Source organism: Ovis aries, chromosome 3, assembly GCF_016772045.2.
Source record: "Ovis aries strain OAR_USU_Benz2616 breed Rambouillet chromosome 3, ARS-UI_Ramb_v3.0, whole genome shotgun sequence".
Lineage (NCBI taxonomy): Eukaryota > Metazoa > Chordata > Mammalia > Artiodactyla > Bovidae > Ovis > Ovis aries.
In genome coordinates, this window is record NC_056056.1 from 107,608,266 (window position 1) to 107,627,085 (window position 18,820).

Genomic DNA, 18,820 nt, shown 5'->3' on the forward strand with positions numbered 1-18,820 from the left:
AAAGAGGAAAGCGAAAAAACTGGCTTAAAGCTACATTCAGAAAACCAAGACCATGGCATCCGGTCCCAACACTTCATAGGGAAAAAGTGGAAACAGTGAAAGATTTTCTTTTCTTGGGCTCCAAAATCACTGCAGACGGTGACTGCAGCCATGAAATTAAAAGACATTTGCTTCTTGGAAGAAAAAATGTGATAAACCTAGACAGTGTATTAAAAAGCAGAGACATCATTTTACCAAGAAAAGTCCATATAGTCAAAGCTATAGCTTTTCCAGTAGTCATGTACGGATGTGAGAGTTGGACCATAAAGAAGGCTGAGTGATGAAGAATTGATGTTTTTGTATTGTAGTGTTGGCGAGGACTCTTGAGAGTCCCTTAGACTGTGAGGAGATCAAACTGGTCAGTCCTAACGGAAATCAACCCTGAATATTCACTGGAAGGACTGAAGCTGAAGCTCCAAAGTATTGGAGCATAGAGCAATAGTCAGCTCTGATGCAAAGAGCCGACTCACTGGAAAAGATACTGATGCTGGGTGAGGGCAAGTGAAGGGAAAACAGAGGATACCATGGCTGGATGGCATTACTGACTCAGTGGAAATGAATTTGAGCAGACTCAGGGAGAGAGTGAAGGACAGGGAAGCCTGGCATGCTGCAGTTCATGGGGTCGCAGAGAGTTGTACACAACCTGGCTACTGAACAACAACAAACTTAGAGACAGCAGAAAAGGGGAAAGACTCACCTTTATTCTCCACTGTGTTCCCAGACCTGACCACAGCGAATGCTCAATTGTGTGTGCATGCTTAGTCACTCAGTCGTGTCCAACTCTTTGCAACCCCATGGACTGTAGCCCACCAGGTTCCTCTGTCCATGGCATTTTCAAGGCAAGAATACTGGAGTGGGTTGCCATTTCCTACTCCAAGGGGTCTTCTTGACCCAGGGATCAAATCTATCTCTTGCATCTCCTACATCAGCAGACAAATTCTTTACCACTGTGCTACCTGGGAAGCCCCAATGCTCAATTAATATTTTGTCAAATGAAGAAAAAATAATAAAGTTGCAAGCAACAAGCACATTTTCAAGAGAAAGATACCATCTGCTTAGGTGGAACTCTCTACCCAGAGGAAACAGTACCTTCAGTAAGCCTATTAAATTTTGAGTAAGTTGTAAAACTGAGAACACCCATCTAGAAATTTAGAAAGAGTTCAGTTCAGTTCACTTCAGTCGCTCAGTCGTGTCCGACTCTTTGCAACCCCATGAATCACAGCACGCCAGGCCTCCCTGTCCATCACCAACTCCCAGAGTTCACTCAGACTCACGTCCATCGAGTCCATGATGCCATCCAGCTGTCTCATCCTCTGTCGTCCCCTTCTCCTCCTGCCCCCAATCCCTCCCAGCATCAGAGTCTTTTCTAATGAGTCAACTCTTCGCATGAGGTGGCCAAAGTACTGGAGTTTCAGCTTCAGCATCATTCCCTCCAAAGAAATCCCAGGGCTGATCTCCTTCAGAATGGACTGGTTGGATCTCCTTGCAGTCCAAGAGACTCTCAAGAGTCTTCTCCAACACCACAGTTCAAAAGAATCAATTCTTCAGCGCTCAGCCTTCTTCACAGTCCAACTCTTACATCCATACATGACCACAGGAAAACCATAGCCTTGACTAGACGGACCTTAGTCGGCAAAGTAATGTCTCTGCTTTTGAATATGCTATCTAGGTTGGTCATAACTTTTCTTCCAAGATGTAAGCGTCTTTTAATTTCATGGCTGCAGTCACCATCTGCACTGATTTTGGAGCCCCAAAAAATAAAGTCTGACACTGTTTCCACTGTTTCCACTGTTTCCCCATCTATTTAAGCAATGTTCACATTTCTTGACTGAATATTCAAATAACATGAGAAGCTTTTTAAAATTCCAGTGCCCATACTGGACCAGCTGACTCAGAAACTCAGGGGATGGGATCCAGGCATCCATATTTTTTAAAGCTCCTGTGATGATTCCAATATACAGTCACCAGCTTTCATGGAACTCTGCAAATTCTGTTCTAGATTTCCAGATACGGTCATTAACACAGCACAGACAAGACCTGGGTCAGAGACAGGGCAGAATAGTTTAACATATTTGATCGTCCTGTGACAATGAATCCTCCATTTCTGATGAAATCTTTTTACCTAGTGATCAGTTCTTCAAAATTCATTCCAACATCTTGGCAAAAGATGAAAAAAAGGAAAGAAATGCATTACATTGCTTCACTGATTTTAGGAAACTAAACTGTGGGCCAAATGTGCTATGAAATAGGGGCTTTTTAATGATAGTTTAAAAATGAGACAGGTATAAACACAGACAGAAGGCACAGATATAAGCTTTTTAAGAACTCTTCATTCTGCTATGGTTGTATGTGTTTTGTGTGAGTCAGAAAAACTAGATACTGTAGAAAAATAAAAGGAAGAGTTTGAAAATAATTTAAGAGTGAGAGAGAGGATATTTCTGCATAGAGTGGAAAGTTTGTAGGAAGAAAGGAAAAGCAAAAGTCCTAGGGCAAGTATCGATCTAATCTTCAACCCAGGGGCTTTCCCACTGAGTTCTGCACTGTGACTTGGAGACCCGTCACCTCTGTGAACTTCATTTTCTTCCCTTACAAACAGGTGTCCACGCCCTGGTGAGCGCCAGCCTTCTCTAGTAGCCAAACATTCTCATTCTATTATGTTTTACTCTAACTTGAACAGGCTAAAAGTCATTTAAGCCTTGCCCTTCTTGACCTGAAGGAAAGCACAGACATTGCTCACCAAAACGAGAGGTCTAAGACCCTAACCCAGAACAGGATTATTTTTTACCAATCTGCAACAGATAAGGATTTGAGAGTAAAAGTTTAGAAATGTTCACAGTAATTGAATAATCTCTGTCAAGTCACATAACAAAATATTGAGGCTTATATTTTGTTTATCTTTGTGTTTTTGACTTCTCTGGTAATTAATTTTATAATATTTTCTAAAGATACAAGTCCACAGTAAACCAGAACTTTTCTAAGTTGGTCTTTTACCATGGATAGTTTGGGAAGCACTCAGGCCAGTATTACATTTGAACATCAAGGCAAAAGGTGCACACAGAAAAGGTGAATGCTGACAAGTTCATTTTTACCCTACCTGCTTTGAATGTATATTTTAAAGACCTATTTCATTTTACTCTGAATCGTCATTATTATTTTTTCTACTATAGGTTTATCTGCATCCTTAGCGGCTCTTTAGAGGAAAACAGTCTGTATTAGAAAGCACGTGGTAAAGAGCTGTTTTAGCAATCCAGTGGTTGCTCAGTGTGCTCAGAGGATTGGTCCTAGCAACACCTGCAGATACCAAAATCTGAGGATGCTCACGTCTCTTAAAGGGTTTGGTCCAATGAAAACCGTCGGCCCTCTGAATTTGCCCCTGCCAAACCCACAGATATGGAGGGCCGACTGTTATGAGCTCCTTTTCTAAACCAGTGTCAGGTAACAGGGACAAGTGATTAGCTCCTCTTGGGAGGGAGGGGTACTCGCCTTTCCAAGAAGCAAATGAAGTCGCTCTCCCTCCTGACTGGAAACAGCTATCCTTGGGTATGAAACCATTAACGTAGGGACTTGAGTGCGTACTCACTCGTGTCTGTCTCTTTTACGACTTCATGGACCGCAGCCCGCCGGGCTCCTCTTGTCTGTGGAATTTTCCAGGCAAGAAAACTGGAGTGGGTTTCCATTTCCTCTTCCAGGGGATCTTCCCGACTGAGGGATCGAAACCGCGTCTCCGGCGTTGCCAGGGGTATTCTTTACCACTGAAACAGCTGGGAAGCAGTGTAGGGGCACCCTGGTTTAAATACGAGGAAGCCTACTCAGGGAGGTTCATTTCCTCCAGACCGTGCAGCTAGTGCACAGGGAAAGCAGGATGCAAACCCGAGACACTGTGCTCCAACTACGCCTTCACGCTGCCGCTCCGCCGCAAGAGATGCTCCGGGAGGCGCCCTGAGGATGCACACCCATACAAGCTTCACTTTCAGGCGCCTGAAATAGGGTAATAAACAGTAAAATAATATGGAGTGCTTATGAATCTCCTTCATGTGTAAATTTCCTTGTTCTAGTTAGAGCTTTCTGCACATAGACAAGCTCAACGTTTGTCCCTAACCGATCTGCACATCACACAGGGAAATACGAAAGGAGAGGAATGTCACTGCCATCCACACCAGCTTCTGGAGACTGTTTGGATCTAAGTTACAAATAAACATGCTTGGAAAGCAAATCACCCAATCCCTTTAGGAAATAAGTGGGATGTCAGTTAAAAGTAAGTGAATAGCCCTGAGAACTAGCAAGTCTTTGCAGAGATTATAGAGTCATTGTAAGGAATTCAGAAACTGTATTGGTTAGGTTAATACATGCCTGTTCAGTGGACTCAGCCACCTTCCTACTTCAGAGAAATAGCTGCCCTGGGAACTAAAATTGCTGATCAGTTATTTGCCTCTCTTATCTAAACACTGTCAGGAAAAACATTCAGATTCTGAATATAGGGGCAACATAAATTTTTAGTCTATATTTTTAGCATTGTTCAGTTTTGCTTGAGAATATAGCATCTTACTCGGCTACTGCATTGTTATTAACATATTAAAAATAATAATTCTGGGGGTTTTGCCATATTCTGAAACATTTAGCAAAATATTTTACATTCCCCATACATGCTCATGGTTTTTTAAAGGCATAGAGTCAGATCCTTTAATTCTTGGCATCCCTGATTAAAAGTTAATATTTGATAAAGGCATCAAGCTATCAATACTAAAACCTGCTGGTTAGGTGCAATGGATGTGATCTCTTCAATAACAAAAATAATTCAGATTCTTTTAAAAGCTCCTGGGTAAAATTGGCATAGGTGGTCAAAAGATACAAATTTCCAGTTATGAGAGAAATAAGTCCTGGGGATATAATGTACAGCGTAGTGGCTATGGTTATAATACTTGTATAACAAATATACTTGTATATTTGAAAGTTGCTAACAGAAATTCTCACCATAAGAAAAAAATTTTTGTAACTGTGGTGATGAATGTCCACTAACTTATTGTGGTAATCATTTCACAATGTATGAATATGTCATGATGCTGTATACTAAAATGAATACAATGTTATATATCAATTAAACACTTTTAAACAATAAAAAGAAGCTCTTTATTTTATCTCAAGATAAACTTTATGTCTGTATACTTGCTCTGAGACGATAATGGTGTTAGTTCTGAGTCTTCAGGTTTGAATGAGTCATTTTTTAAATTCAGTTTATTTATTTATTTTTAATTGGAGGATAATCACTCTACCATATTGTGATGGTTTTTGCCACTCATCAGTATGAATCGGCCCTAGGTATACACGTGTCCCCTCCATCCTGAACGCCCACCACCTCTCTCCCCACCCTATCCCAGGCTGTCACAGAGCACCAGCTTTGGGTGCCCTGCATCCTACATCAAACTGCCACTGCCTATCAGTTTTATACATGGTAATGTATATGTTTCAGTGAGACTCTGCCAAATCGTCCCACCCTCACCTTCTCCCACTGAGTCCGAAATCTGTTCCTTAGAGCAAGTCATTGATTAAGTCCACCTTCAGCTGACTGTTTTGTGGTCTTAGCTTGTCCTGAGTAGACTCTGTCTAGCAGCTGATCTTTTGGCCTCTGAGATGCAGATGGCATATGCCAGCGATGCTGGAGGATTGTGTGAAAGACAGTAAAGAAATAGAAAAGTAAAAATGGAATAAAATCTAATTACACGGAGTTTCACTTAAAACAAAAATTGATTGAGTTCCGCCCAAAGTGGCTTCTTGTTTCCTGTGCCAGGAACTACTGTGCAGACCCAGCAGGAAGTGTGCTACAGAGCAGGATCGTATTACACCCTTGTTTTATGGTTCATTTCACTCATTTAATGCAATCCGAGAACCTGCAAAAGGAACACGTTCGAAGGAGGGAATAGGCTTTTTGTCTTGTTTTGTTTTAAGTTTCTTTGATTCAAAACATTTGTTTTTAAAAGGTGCTTATAGTCCCAGAGAAACAGGACTTTCACCGTTGCATGGTGAAGACATTTTTCTTTGTCACAAAATTTAAAGCAGTACACGACATTGAGTTACATCTAGCGTTGTGTTATGTCTGTTCCTCTTCTGTGCTCCTCTGGTCATTTTAAATGTGGAGAATTACAACCATGCCCACGAATGGTCTAAATCGTGTTGAATTCCATATAAGCTCCTCCTAGGATCTCTGATTTGAGGGCCCATGATGTTGAGGGGATGTGGGAGGAAAGGAATATATTTAAGATGCAAAAGAACAATTCATTCATCAAGCAGAAGAATGAGTTCCTTTGGCTGTCTTGCTTGAAAATGTGTGAACTGAGCAGCTGGATTTCCTTGTGGTGGCAAACGCGGCTCCTCACATGCTGCCTCTTTTTCCCTCAGGGACCTCAGTATGAACAACATCAGTCAGCTGCCCCCGAGTCCTCTCCACAGTCTGCGCTTCCTGGAGGAGCTGTAAGTATCACCAGAGTCGTGGTGCGTCCAGTCAGTGCTGGACACGTTCTCACATTTGTCTCTCATATTTACTCTGGGAACCAGATAAAACAAAGCAAGAAAGCTGTCAGCACCAACGGTTTTGGCCCATGAGGAAACACTTAGTTGGGAGGGGAAAAGAGAGAATCACTTAGGATTCTGGAAATCAACTTATAAAAGAGTTTACCATAAGGCTACAACTTTCGAAGGTGAGACTGAGCCAAACAAATTAAAATTTTAAAACAAAGGCTGTTTAAAAGAGCTGGATGGCTCTTTGGAAATGGGTAAGCAGCAGGATATTAGAAGTTTGAATACTGGTTCATGTTTATTAAAATAGCAAGTGAAGCTATAATCAAAACCAAAAACTGCCTCTTGGTTCAGCTTATGACAGGGAGAATTGAGTCCTCAACTCATAGCACCAAAACTTCTTGTTCTAATCACTTTTAATTACTATTTTTCTACTTTTAAATTTAGCTTCCCTGAAGGCTTGAACAGAAAAACATGAAATTCACAGAGGACTTAAAAGTGGTCTTTCCCAAACTCATTGTAAAAAAAAAAAGAGAGAGAGAGTTAAAATTAGCTAATGATACACAGAGGAATCTTGATTAAGTCTGGTAATCACTTTCCAGAAGATGAAAAAGAACTCTGTAAACCAAAATCTGCATTTAAAAATTCTTTTGATCCTCTTGCCCTTTTGAGGGGCGGGAACTAGGGGGGATGTACCATTGTAGTCTTCATGAAGAAAGTTTGGCACCATCAGCTAAATAAATCCTCTGACTGTTGATTAAAGGAATTGTTTAGGCAGTGACCTCTTTTGAAAATACTTCCTTTATAATTCCTAGTCAGGGTCCAATTTGAGGAGTAATTTAAATTGTTGATACACCACACCATCTACCTTGGGAGGTTGAAGAACCATCCATCACAACTAGATTACAGTACATCGATCATATTTTTCCAAGAGGATAGTATTCTCAGATTTCTCCCCTTGAGAGCTGGATCTATATTTATTTTTGATGGCATTACCTTTTTCACAAATGCTATTGTTTTACTACTGGAATCAGCTGAATGTGCCCTGATTGTTATCGAGGGGTATGGTGGGGACGCTTAAATTATTAGATTATACAGCAAGTTTTTATTATTCAGAAAATGGATTTTCACTTTGGCTTGTCCAGGCTCTTCTTTTTCCTCTTCTATTTTCTCTCTGGCCATTTCTGTTACTAAAAAATTAACCCTCATCAGGACAGGGACCATATCTGTCCTACTCTTCGTTTGCTGGTATGTAACAAATAATCAATACATTTTTGATGAATGAATGAACTCATGAGAAAGCAAAACGTGTAAAAGGAGCTGCTTGTTCACCATCATAGAAAAAAGTAACAGATTTAGTTGACATTAACCAATATTTTTAGATTTTTTTAGTAAATTTCAAACATCAGTGTTTTTTTCTTATTTACATTCTTTTCATCCACTCTCCATCACCATAATTTACATGCGATACTTAGTCTTATTTATCCCCACATTTCTAAAATATGCATTCCCAGTGCTTTTCTCTTTAATTTCTTTATAGTATGCAATGGCGAAAGACTTCCATTCTCCCCCAACACACAGCTCAACTTTAGACCACAAGCCAAATCAGTAAATAATCCACTTCTTCGAGGATTTAATAGAGTTCTTCCCTTGATGACCCAACTTATTCAGAATAACTCCTCTTTGTTCACGCATGCTACATATTCAGCTGCTTCTGTTGTGTCCAACTCTTTGCGACCCTATGGACTGTCGCCCACCAGGCTCCTCTGTCCATGGGATTCTCCAGGCGAGATACTGGAGTGGGTTGCCGTATCCTCCTCCAGGGGATCTTCCTGACTTGGGGATCCAATCCACGTCTCCTGCATTGCAGGCAGATTCTTTACTGCTGAGCCACCAGGGAAGCCCCCTTTCTTAATGTAGTAAATGTTATTTCTCACCTAAGACCAGTTCTTCAAAAGATAGTTGAGAAAAAAATGGGGGGTTATGGTAAAAGGGAGAAGGAACTACAACAGGAAAGGGCTGTTTTTCTGAATTGTCTTTTTTTATATCTCTGGAAACTCCATCAAGAATCTTGATTATGGAATCATAGAATTTCAGAAGTAGAGGAACTCCTTCAAAGACTATTCATTCCATTTCCTCCTGTTCTGAAATTCCCTTTGCTGAGCTGGCCAACTTGCTGAATTTAAAAGCAAGATCAGTTTCCCATATATAATTCCATGCTCCAGTTAAATGATGTTTTGAAGGTATCATTATTGATTTAGTAGCAAAAAGGGATAATATTTACAGAACCTGGAAAAATGATTAACTCTGCTTAGTTTATTCCTTTCTTCCCAAGGCTAAATTGAGGGTTCTGTGGGTTTACACACACACACACGCACACGCACCCCCATGGAGCAGAGCATTTTGATTATGCTTTTGTTACGTGCTGATTATTTCTGTTAGGCTTAGCTGTGGTTAAGTCTATATTCTCTTGTGAAGTGTAAAATCTTTTATATAATAACATAATGACAACAATAATAGCTTGCTCTGTGACAGGCACTGATCAAAATGTTTTACGCATGTCATTCCACTGAGCCCTCTTAACAACCCTGTGAAAGTAGATATCATTATTGTTCTCAGTTCAAGATTTTTTTTAAAGTACAGAGAAAACAGGAAGTTACCCTAGATAATGGAGTATGTAAGTATCAGAACTAAAATGCAAACTCGCTTTCAAAGCCATACTAGGAAAGCAGGAGACTTTGGAATTGTGGGTGATTCATCTGTGCATTTGTTTTCCCTGATAGTACTTAGTACAGTGGTTTAAACACCTGAACACTTCAAACTGTGGTTAAACTGAGTTTCATAATGATAGGTGTGTTCATCTGTTTGTGTATGGGTATATGTGAGGGCATGAAAAAGAAAGAACAAGACAGAAAGCAAGTAAGATCTGTCTCTCCAGCAGGGAGAGATTGGATATTCAGGTTATTCATTCAATATCCTCAAATACTGGCTTTGAAAAAAATATTTCAGGAGCAGAATTTCACCAATTTCACATTATTCAACAGGAACAAAGCCTTACTTATTGTTTTTACATATGCATACATATATTTAAGCAGCGTGTTTTATATGGTGCTCTTCTTGAACTAATAAATGACCATCCACACAGCTAGACATAGACATTTAGGTATCTGTCATTGTGGTTGTGTGTGTGTCTTTTGTTGTGACAGACTGTTGAAATGTTAAACTGTCCTGAAAGCATTCTTTCATTCTGTTTCCTCAGTTTATCTCTATGCTTTATTCTTTACCCATTCATTCAAAAACTGCTGTTGATATTCTAAGTTAATAATTGAGACTATTATATTAATAATACAATGAAAGTGTTAGTCACTCAGTTGTATCCGATTCTTTGTGACTCCATGGACTGTCACCCACCAGGCTCCACTGTCTATGGGATTTTCAGACAAGAATACTGGAGTGGATTGCTATTTCCTTCTCCAGGATCTTCCCAACCCAGGGATCAAACCCAGGTCTCCTGCATTGCAGGTAGATTCTTTACCATTTGAGCTATCAGGGAAGCCCCAATAATATAGTAAATAGATAAAATAATAATATATGAATAAAATTCCCACCACAAAACTCAAGTTATTTTAAAAAATCACTATTGATAGCCAAGTTACCATCCTTGCCCTTAGCTCTAACCACCTAATTATTATCTCCCTGATATGATCCATCTAACTATGTTATAAACTGTGTAGACAGTCATGATTTATCTCTCCTCTACCACTGGTGCCATATTTTAAAATCCTCTAAGAATCAATAAAACCCCAGAGGTATGACTAACATATTTTTAAAGTGTTGTAACTCTGGGGAAAGTGACTATGTGGAGCAAACATTTAAGAGGAATTAAAGTCATCACGACTAGTGGTCTCCTTCCCTTCCTCCTGACATTCTGGAATACTTACTACCTGTATCACAGGCTCATGTGTTGGTACATTCAAGTCTTGTTTATTAATCATTATTTATGTTTTATGAATCTGCAAGGTTCACTAGACATTCATGGCCAAACGCCTTGCTATTGCAACATGATAGCACAAGGAAGAGAGAGAGCCTTTTTCTTAAAAGAAAAAAAAAGTTCTGGGTGTGGCCAGCCTATGCTGTGATGAGAGGAGAGGATAGCACCGAGCGGCAGAAGCAAGCCCCGTACTCCTGCCCTGACTTTGCCCCGTACTAACTGACAACCCACCTGACCTCCTGGGCCTCAGGAGAGGACAGTGAGTGCAGCCTTTGCCTGTATTTTGAGATTCTGAGGACCAAAGGAAATGATGATGAAGAATTGGTAAACTATAACTTACATATTGAGTTATGTTCCTGAATGAAAACACTTTTAAGAAAATTCTCCCTTCTTTCTTTCCTATTTCATGAGCTTGTTTTTGCAGTAATCCCAGGGATTCAGGATTTGTGAAGGAAACACTTTCTAACTATAAGATTTAATGGATGTAGGCAATCAAAACAGATAGTTTTTTGCCAAATTTGAACATCCTGAGCAATAATCGCATTTCTCTCCAATGTCTCTCTCCCACTTCTGTTTCTTCAGTTCTACTAAGGACTTCATTTTTGCTTTTTGGACAAATAATAGATCCTGCACTTGGTCCATCAGAGTGTGGTTCAGATTTTAGAAACTAACAGATTGTGCCTAATGCTGACAGGTATATGTTCCTTTAAACTTAGATCAGTAGCTTGATTAAACCAGAAGGAAAAATGAATTGTTACCATTTTAAACAGTCTAAGTTAAAGGCCTTTGTTTCCAAGTGCTATTTAAATCTTCCCAGATTTGAATGCTATTGGAAACAAATACTCAGTTTAGGAAAGAAACCTGAGATACTCTAGGGATGTTTGTTTTAAGTTACTATTGTTCCCTGGAACTGTTTGATCATATTATGGTTGGCCTTGAAGAATCTCCATATAAATAGTAGATATCCATTATTTCAGATGAAATTAGTAATGAGAAATACCACCAAACTTCCTGAAAGGACAATCTATGCTTGTTATTTCTACTTGTTATCATCACATTGCTGAAAATAGCGAGAGCTATCCTGCCTGCCTTTTGAGATATTTGAGGACCAAATGAATGGTTGATGAGAGAATTTGGGTAAACTCTAATTCACCTATTGAATTGTGTTAGTAAAGTGAAAACACCGCCTTGCCCGTAAATAATCTTCCTGACCCTTAGCCTTATCAGAGTGTTCCATCTCTCCTCTTCATAGAAATTGATTACAAATGCTGCCTTTTTGCCTTTATCTTTAACAATTATATTAAAAAATTTTAAGATTTAAAATAGGAAAAGTAGTACGACAAGGCTGTATATTGTCACCCTGCTTATTTAACTTATATGCACAGTACATCATGAGAAACGCTGGACTGGAAGAAACACAAGCTGGAATCAAGATTGCTGGAAGAAATATCAATAACCTCAGATATGCAGATGACACCACCCTTATGGCAGAAAGTGAAGAGGAGCTAGAAAGCCTCTTGATGAAAATGAAAGAGGAGAGCGAAAAAGTTGCCTTAAGACTCAACATTCAGAAAACGAAGATCATGGCATCCAGTCCCATCACTTCATGGGAAATAGATGGGAAACAGTGGAAACAGTGTCAGACTTTATTTTTGGGGGGCTCCAAAATCACTGCAGATGGTGATTGCAGCCATGAAATTGAAAGACGCTTACTCCTTGGAAGAAAAGTTATGACCAACCTAGATAGCATATTCAAAAGCAGAGACATTACTTTGTTGACTAAGGTCCGTCTAGTCAAGGCTATGGTTTTTCCTGTGGTCATGTATGGATGTGAGAGTTGGACTGTGAAGAAACCTGAGCGCTGAAGAATTGATGCTTTTGAACTGTGGTGTTGGAGAAGACTCTTGAGGGTCCCTTGGACTGCAAGGAGATCCAACCAGTCCATTCTGAAGGAGATCAACCCTGGGATTTCTTTGGAAGGAATGATGTTAAAGCTGAAGCTCCAGTACTTTGGACACCTCAGGCAAAGGGTTGACTCATTGGAAAAGACTCTGATGCTGGGAGAGATTGGGGGCAGGAGGAGAAGGGGACGACAGAGGATGAGATGGCTGGATGGCATCACCGACTCGATGGATGTGAGTCTGAGTGAACTCCGGGAAATGGTGATGGACAGGGAGGCCTGGTGTCCTGTGATTCATGGGGTCGCAAAGAGTAGGACACAACTGAGCGATTGAACTGAAATGAACTGAACTGAACTGAACTGAACTGAACTGAAAATATAACTAATGAAAAAAAAAGCAAGCACTGCTTCTTTGAATCTCTTTTTTTTGTCTAGCATTATTTTATTCTCTTCCAAATGTCTATTCATATAGATGGGTATAGACATTTAGGTATCTGTCCACGTGTAAATATATATGTGTGTGTATGTATGTAGACCATTGTTATGGTAATTAGGACAATGTTCCCTTCCCATATTAGGGAAGTTTTCACCTATACTGTCTTCAAATATTTTGGGGGGGCTCTTTCTCTTTCTGTTCTTCTGGGACCCCTATAATTTGAAGATTAGTGCATCTAATGTCCCAGAGGCCTCTGAGACTGTCCTCAGTTCTTTTCATTCTTTTGTTTTTATTCTACTTCTTGGCAGTTATTTCCACCATTCTGTCTTCCAGCTCACTCATTTGATCCTCTGCCTCGGTTATTCTGCTATTATTGATTCCTTCTAGTGTATTTTTAACTTCAATTATTGTATTGCTCCCCATTGGGTGTTCTTTAGTTCTCGGGCACTGTTCTTAAAGTGCCCTACCTCTCTGCTTCCTTTTCTTTTTTTCCTTAGCCTTCCTTTCTCCTCCACCCACAACGCCTGTGAAATACAGACGTTGCCTAGATTTCTGCGCTTATTTGTGTTGCCTCCGTTGTCTGTTTTCTTCATTCATTCAACATGTATTTATTGAGCCAATGGGAACCTAAGAATGCATATGGTTTGCTACATTTCATGTAGTCGACAAGTCCTCACCCAGGGGAGCTTACAATCTAGAGGGGGAGATAGAGGATAAGCCAGGAAACAAGCACATAGGACACTTGCTGACTGTGACAGGAGAGATAAAGAACACAAACACGGTCATTAAGTAGAAATAAATAACAAGGGATGACGAAGAAGGGAAGTGTCTCAAAGAAAGTGACGTCTAAACTGAGATCAGGAGGGTTCAGGTGAGTCAGTGGTCTGAGGACCTACGATAGAATGCTTCTAGTAGGAGAATAGCGTGAACAGAGGCCCTGAGGTAGGAAAGACTGTGACGTGTTCGTGGATCTGAAAGATCAGTGTGGCCAGAACAGAAGGAGATGGAGGGGAGGTGACAGGGGATGAGGTTGAGGAGGAAGACAGAGGCCAGATCATGCAGGACCGATCAGGCTGTGTATAGAATTCAAATAAGAGCAATGGGAAGCCTGTGAAGGATTGTATGCAGAGAGGGTTTGAGATTATTAACAGTTTCTCTGATTTCTGTATGAAAAATACATTGAGGAATTACAGAAACAGAGAAGCCTGTTAGAAGGCTGAAAACTCATTTGGAGACACCTGCAGTTGTCTGAGAAAGAAACTCAAGATTTGGACTACCTCCCTTATGTAGATGAGGCCCAAATCCATGCTTCTAGTTCAGATCTCTTTTGTCTTTGAGTGGTTCTCAAAGTGTGGTCCCTATACCAGCAGCACTGGCACCACATGTGAGCTTGTGAGGAATGCAAACCCCAACCTCGGTGCCCCACCCCAACCTAGAGAACCGGACACTCTGAGCTCAGGACCTTGCCTTTAACAGGCTCACTAGGTGATTCTGAAGCATGATGAAGTTTAAGCACTGCTACCCTAGGCCAGTGGTGATGTCAGAATTGCCTGCAGTGCTGGTGAGAACACACATCGCTGGGCCCCACCACAGTGTCTTCAGTGAAGGCGAAGATGTCAAGAATTTGCATTTATACCAAATTCCCAGGTGATACCGATACTGTGAATCTAGGGACCACACTTTGAGAATCCTCCACTTCCCAAGTGACACCTCCACCTATCCCACCAATACCTTAAAACTCAGCAAATGTAGAACCAGATTCATTCATGCACAGACACACATCACCCTCCAAACCAGCTCTTTTTCTGCCTTTCCTTCTCGCCATCAGCATTCTTATCATCCAAAGTTGTGATCAGTGTCTATCACTGCTCTGGCACCTGTCCTTCTTTCTCACCTCCTGTATCAGTCAGTCTCCAAGTCCTAAAGCGCTTAATGCCACGTTGTCTTTCTCATTTGTTCACTCTGTTTCGTCGCCACCTACTTTAGGTTCTTACTATCTCCCCTGGATTACTGTTCAGCTTGGTAACTAATCACCCCTCCTGGCTCTCCCAATAATCAACAAGTGAATCATGTCTCCCAGGATGGAGACCATGAAGGTCTCTAGGTGATCTTATCAATCGAAAACTGTGAGGACTATTTCAGAGTTTCTCACATTGCATAGACATTAGAAACACCCAGAACGTTTTTAAAACTACTGATTACCAGGGCATCGTCCCACAGATTAATGGGTCTCAATGGAGACACTGACATCAGTGTTTTAAAGCTGTCTTGGGAGCTAAGACCCACTGGGATATGCTGAAGCTTTTCAACAAAGGAAGAGTCAGGCACTCATCACTGGATGTAGGGACTGAAACGAGGTCTTAAGGTGAGAAATAACTCTGAGCAAGGTTATAACATTAGGTACTAGGAGACTGGTGAGGCACTGTCAATGGAATGGGGAATTCAAAGGGAAAAACTGATACTTTGGAGGCGAGAGGTTGCCTGGTCTGGGTATATAAGTGCAAGGTACTAGCAGAGCATCCCCATGGAAATGTCACTAACGAAGCTGGAGTGTGAGTCTGGAGCATGCTGAGTCTGTTTCAGAGATGACTGGAGAGTTGTTTATAAAGAAGTGATCATGGAAGGTGCTGGGGCAGATGAGGACCTTGAGAGAGAGGGTAGAGGCTTTGCTTCCCAGTGTGGGTCTCCACCCATATTAAAATAATCCCGGTTGCTTCTTAAAATGCAGATTTCTGAGGCATTTTCCTTCAGAAATGCTGATTCACTAAACCTGAGTTAGATCCTGGGGATCTGAAAATTTGATGACTCCTAAGACAATGAGAGTTGGACTGTGAAGAAGGCTAAGCGCTGAAGAATTGATGCTTTTGAACTGTGGTGTTGGAGAAGACTATTGAGAGTCCCTTGGACTGCAAGGAGATCCAACTAGTCCATTCTAAAGGAAATCAGCCCTGGGATTTCTTTGGAAGGACTGATGCTAAAGCTGAAACTCCAGTACTTTGGCCACCTCATGAGAAGAGTTGACTCATTGGAAAAGACTCTGATGCTGGGAGGGATTGGGGGCAGGAGGAGAAGGGAACGACAGAGGATGAGATGGCTGGATGGCATCACTGACTCGATGGACGTGAGTCTGAGTGAACTCCGGGAGTTGGTGATGGACAGGGAGGCCTGGTGTGCTGCAATTCATGGGGTCACAGAGAGTCGGACACGACTGAGTGACTGAACTGAACTGAACTGAACTGAAGGCAATGGCCAACTGTGAGTGCTACTGTTGTTGCTGTCATTCAGTCACTAAGTGGTGTCTCACTCTTTGCAATTCCATGTAATGCAGCAGGAAAAAGACAAGGTGCAAGGACAGAAACTTGAAGAACTTCTATGTTTGGAGGATGAGCATTAAAAGAGTAGCTAACAGAGAGAAAGACAAATATGATATTGCATCATTTACTTGTGTAATCTTTAAAAAGTGATGCAAATGGACTTATATGCAAAATAGAAATAGACTCACAGACACAGAAGGCAAACTTATGGTCACCATAGGGAAGAAGGGGAGAAAGGGATAAAAATTAGGAGTCTGGGATTATAAGAGATACATACTACCATATATAAAAATAGATAAACAACAAGGTCTTACTGTATAGCACAGGGAACTATAGTTCATATTTTATAATAATCTAGAAGGGAGAAAAACTGAAAAGACTACATATATACACATATGCATGCATGCTATGTTGCTTCAGTCGTGTCTGACTCTTTGTGACCCTATGGACCATAGCCCACCAGGTTCTTCTGTCCATAGGATTCTCCAGGCAAGAATACTAGAGTGGGTTGCCATATCCTTCTCCAGGGGATCTTCTAGACCCATGGACCGAACCCCAGTCTCTCATACCTCCTACACTGGCAGGCAGGTTCTTAGGTTCTTTACCCCTAGTGCCATCTGGGAAGCATATATATATATATATGAGAGTTCCAGAAAAACATCTATTTCTGCCTTACTGACTATGCCAAAGCCTTTGACTGTGTGGATCACAATAAACTGTGGAAAATTCTGAAAGAGATGAGAATACCAGACCACCTGACCTGCCTCTTGAGAAATCTGTATGCAGGTCAGGAAGCAACAGTTAGAACTGGATATGGAACAACAGACTGGTTCCAAATAGGAAAAGGAGTACATCAAGGCTGTATATTGTCACCCTGCTTATTTAACTTATATACAGAGTACATCATGAGAAACGCTGGGCTGGAAGAAACACAAGCTGGAATCAAGATTGCTGGGAGAAATATCAGTAACCTCAGATTTGCAGATGACACCACCCTGATGGCAGAAAGTGAAGAGGAACTAACAAGCCTCTTGATGAAAGTGAAAGAGGAGAGTGAAAAAGTTGGCTTAAAGCTCAACATTCAGAAAACGAAGATCATGGCATCCGATCCCATCACTTCATGGGAAATAGATGGGGAAACATTGGAAACAGTCTCAGACTTTATTTTGGGGGGCTCCAAAATCACTGCAGATGGTGACTGCAGCCATGAAATTAAAAGACACTTACTCCTTGGAAGGGACATTATGACCAACCTAGATAGTATATTAAAAAGCAGAGATATTACTTTGCCAACAAAGGTCCATCTAGTCAAGGCTATGGTTTTTCCAGTGGTCATGTATGGATGTGAGAGTTGGACTGTGAAGAAAGCTGAGCACTGAAGAATTGATGCTTTTGAACTGCGGTGTTGGAGAAGACTCTTGCGAGTTCCTTGGACTGCAAGGAGATCCAACCAATCCATCCTAAAGGAGACCAGTCCTGGTTGTTTATTGGAAGGACTGATGCTGAAGCTGAAACTCCAGTACTTTGGCCACCTCATGCAAAGAGTTGACTCATTGGAAAAGACCCTGATGCTGTGAGAGATTGGGGGCAGGAGGAGAAGGGGACGGCAGAGGGTGAGATGACTAGATGGCATCACCGACTCGATGCACATGAGTTTGGGTGAACTCTGGGAGTTGGTGATGGACAGGGAGGCCTGGCGTGCTGCAGTTCATGGGGTCGCAAAGAGTTGAACATGACTAAGTGACTGACCTGAACTGAACTGAACTAATACATATATATCTATATACACATATATATACACACACACACACACACACATATATATATACATATATTTGTATATAGGTATATATACGTGTATGTATATGTATATGTATATATGTGTGTATCATATATACATCATATATGTATGTATATATACATCATATATATCATATATATACATCATGTGTGTGTGTGTGTGTGTGTGTGTGTGTGTGTGTGTGTGTGTGTGTATATGTATATATAGGAGAAGGAAATGGCAACCCACTCTAATATTCTTGCCTGGAGAATCCCATTGACAGAGGAGCCTGGCAGGCTATAGTCCATGGGGTTGCGAGAGTCGGACACGACAGCAACTAAACCACCACAAATATATATATATACACACACACACACACACACACACACACACACACGTGTAACTGAATCACTTTGCTGGACACCTTAAATTAACACAACACTGTAAATCAACTATACTTCAATTTAAAAGAAAGAGGGGTTTGCAAGAAGAGAGGGAAACAACCAGTCATAGTCGTGAGAGCAGAAAGCGTGCAGACTGGGGTCCAGAGGGCAACGGGAGAGCTTTGAGTGAGAAGCGGTGGACGCCAGTTTTCCGCAGCCAGCGCCTCAGGTGACGCGCCCGTCGTGTCCTTGCGCTTCTCTTGTTTTAGACTGGTTGCTCCTGGTTAACCCAAGCTCCAGACCAACCTACTTTGAACCAAAGTCATGTTTAAAACCTCAAATGTCAGAGCCAAAATGCAATGGTTGAGCCAAGTTGTGTGAACTTTTCTATGTAAGAATGAGCAAATAACCTCTCATAGCCTCAGTTACCTTGTAAAATGGGAATAATCTTATCACCTGTTTAATGT

General features: G+C 41.1%; 1 protein-coding gene across 1 annotated transcript in view; it reads left to right on the forward strand.

Moving 5' to 3' along the window:
- The window catches only part of LGR5 (leucine rich repeat containing G protein-coupled receptor 5), a 131,813-nt gene that overhangs the window by 52,311 nt on the left and 60,682 nt on the right, over window positions 1-18,820 (forward strand). The window contains exon 2 of the mRNA XM_042246516.1: window positions 6,433-6,504. Coding sequence (XP_042102450.1) covers window positions 6,433-6,504 — 72 coding nt within the window. The remainder of the gene's footprint in view (window positions 1-6,432; window positions 6,505-18,820) is intronic.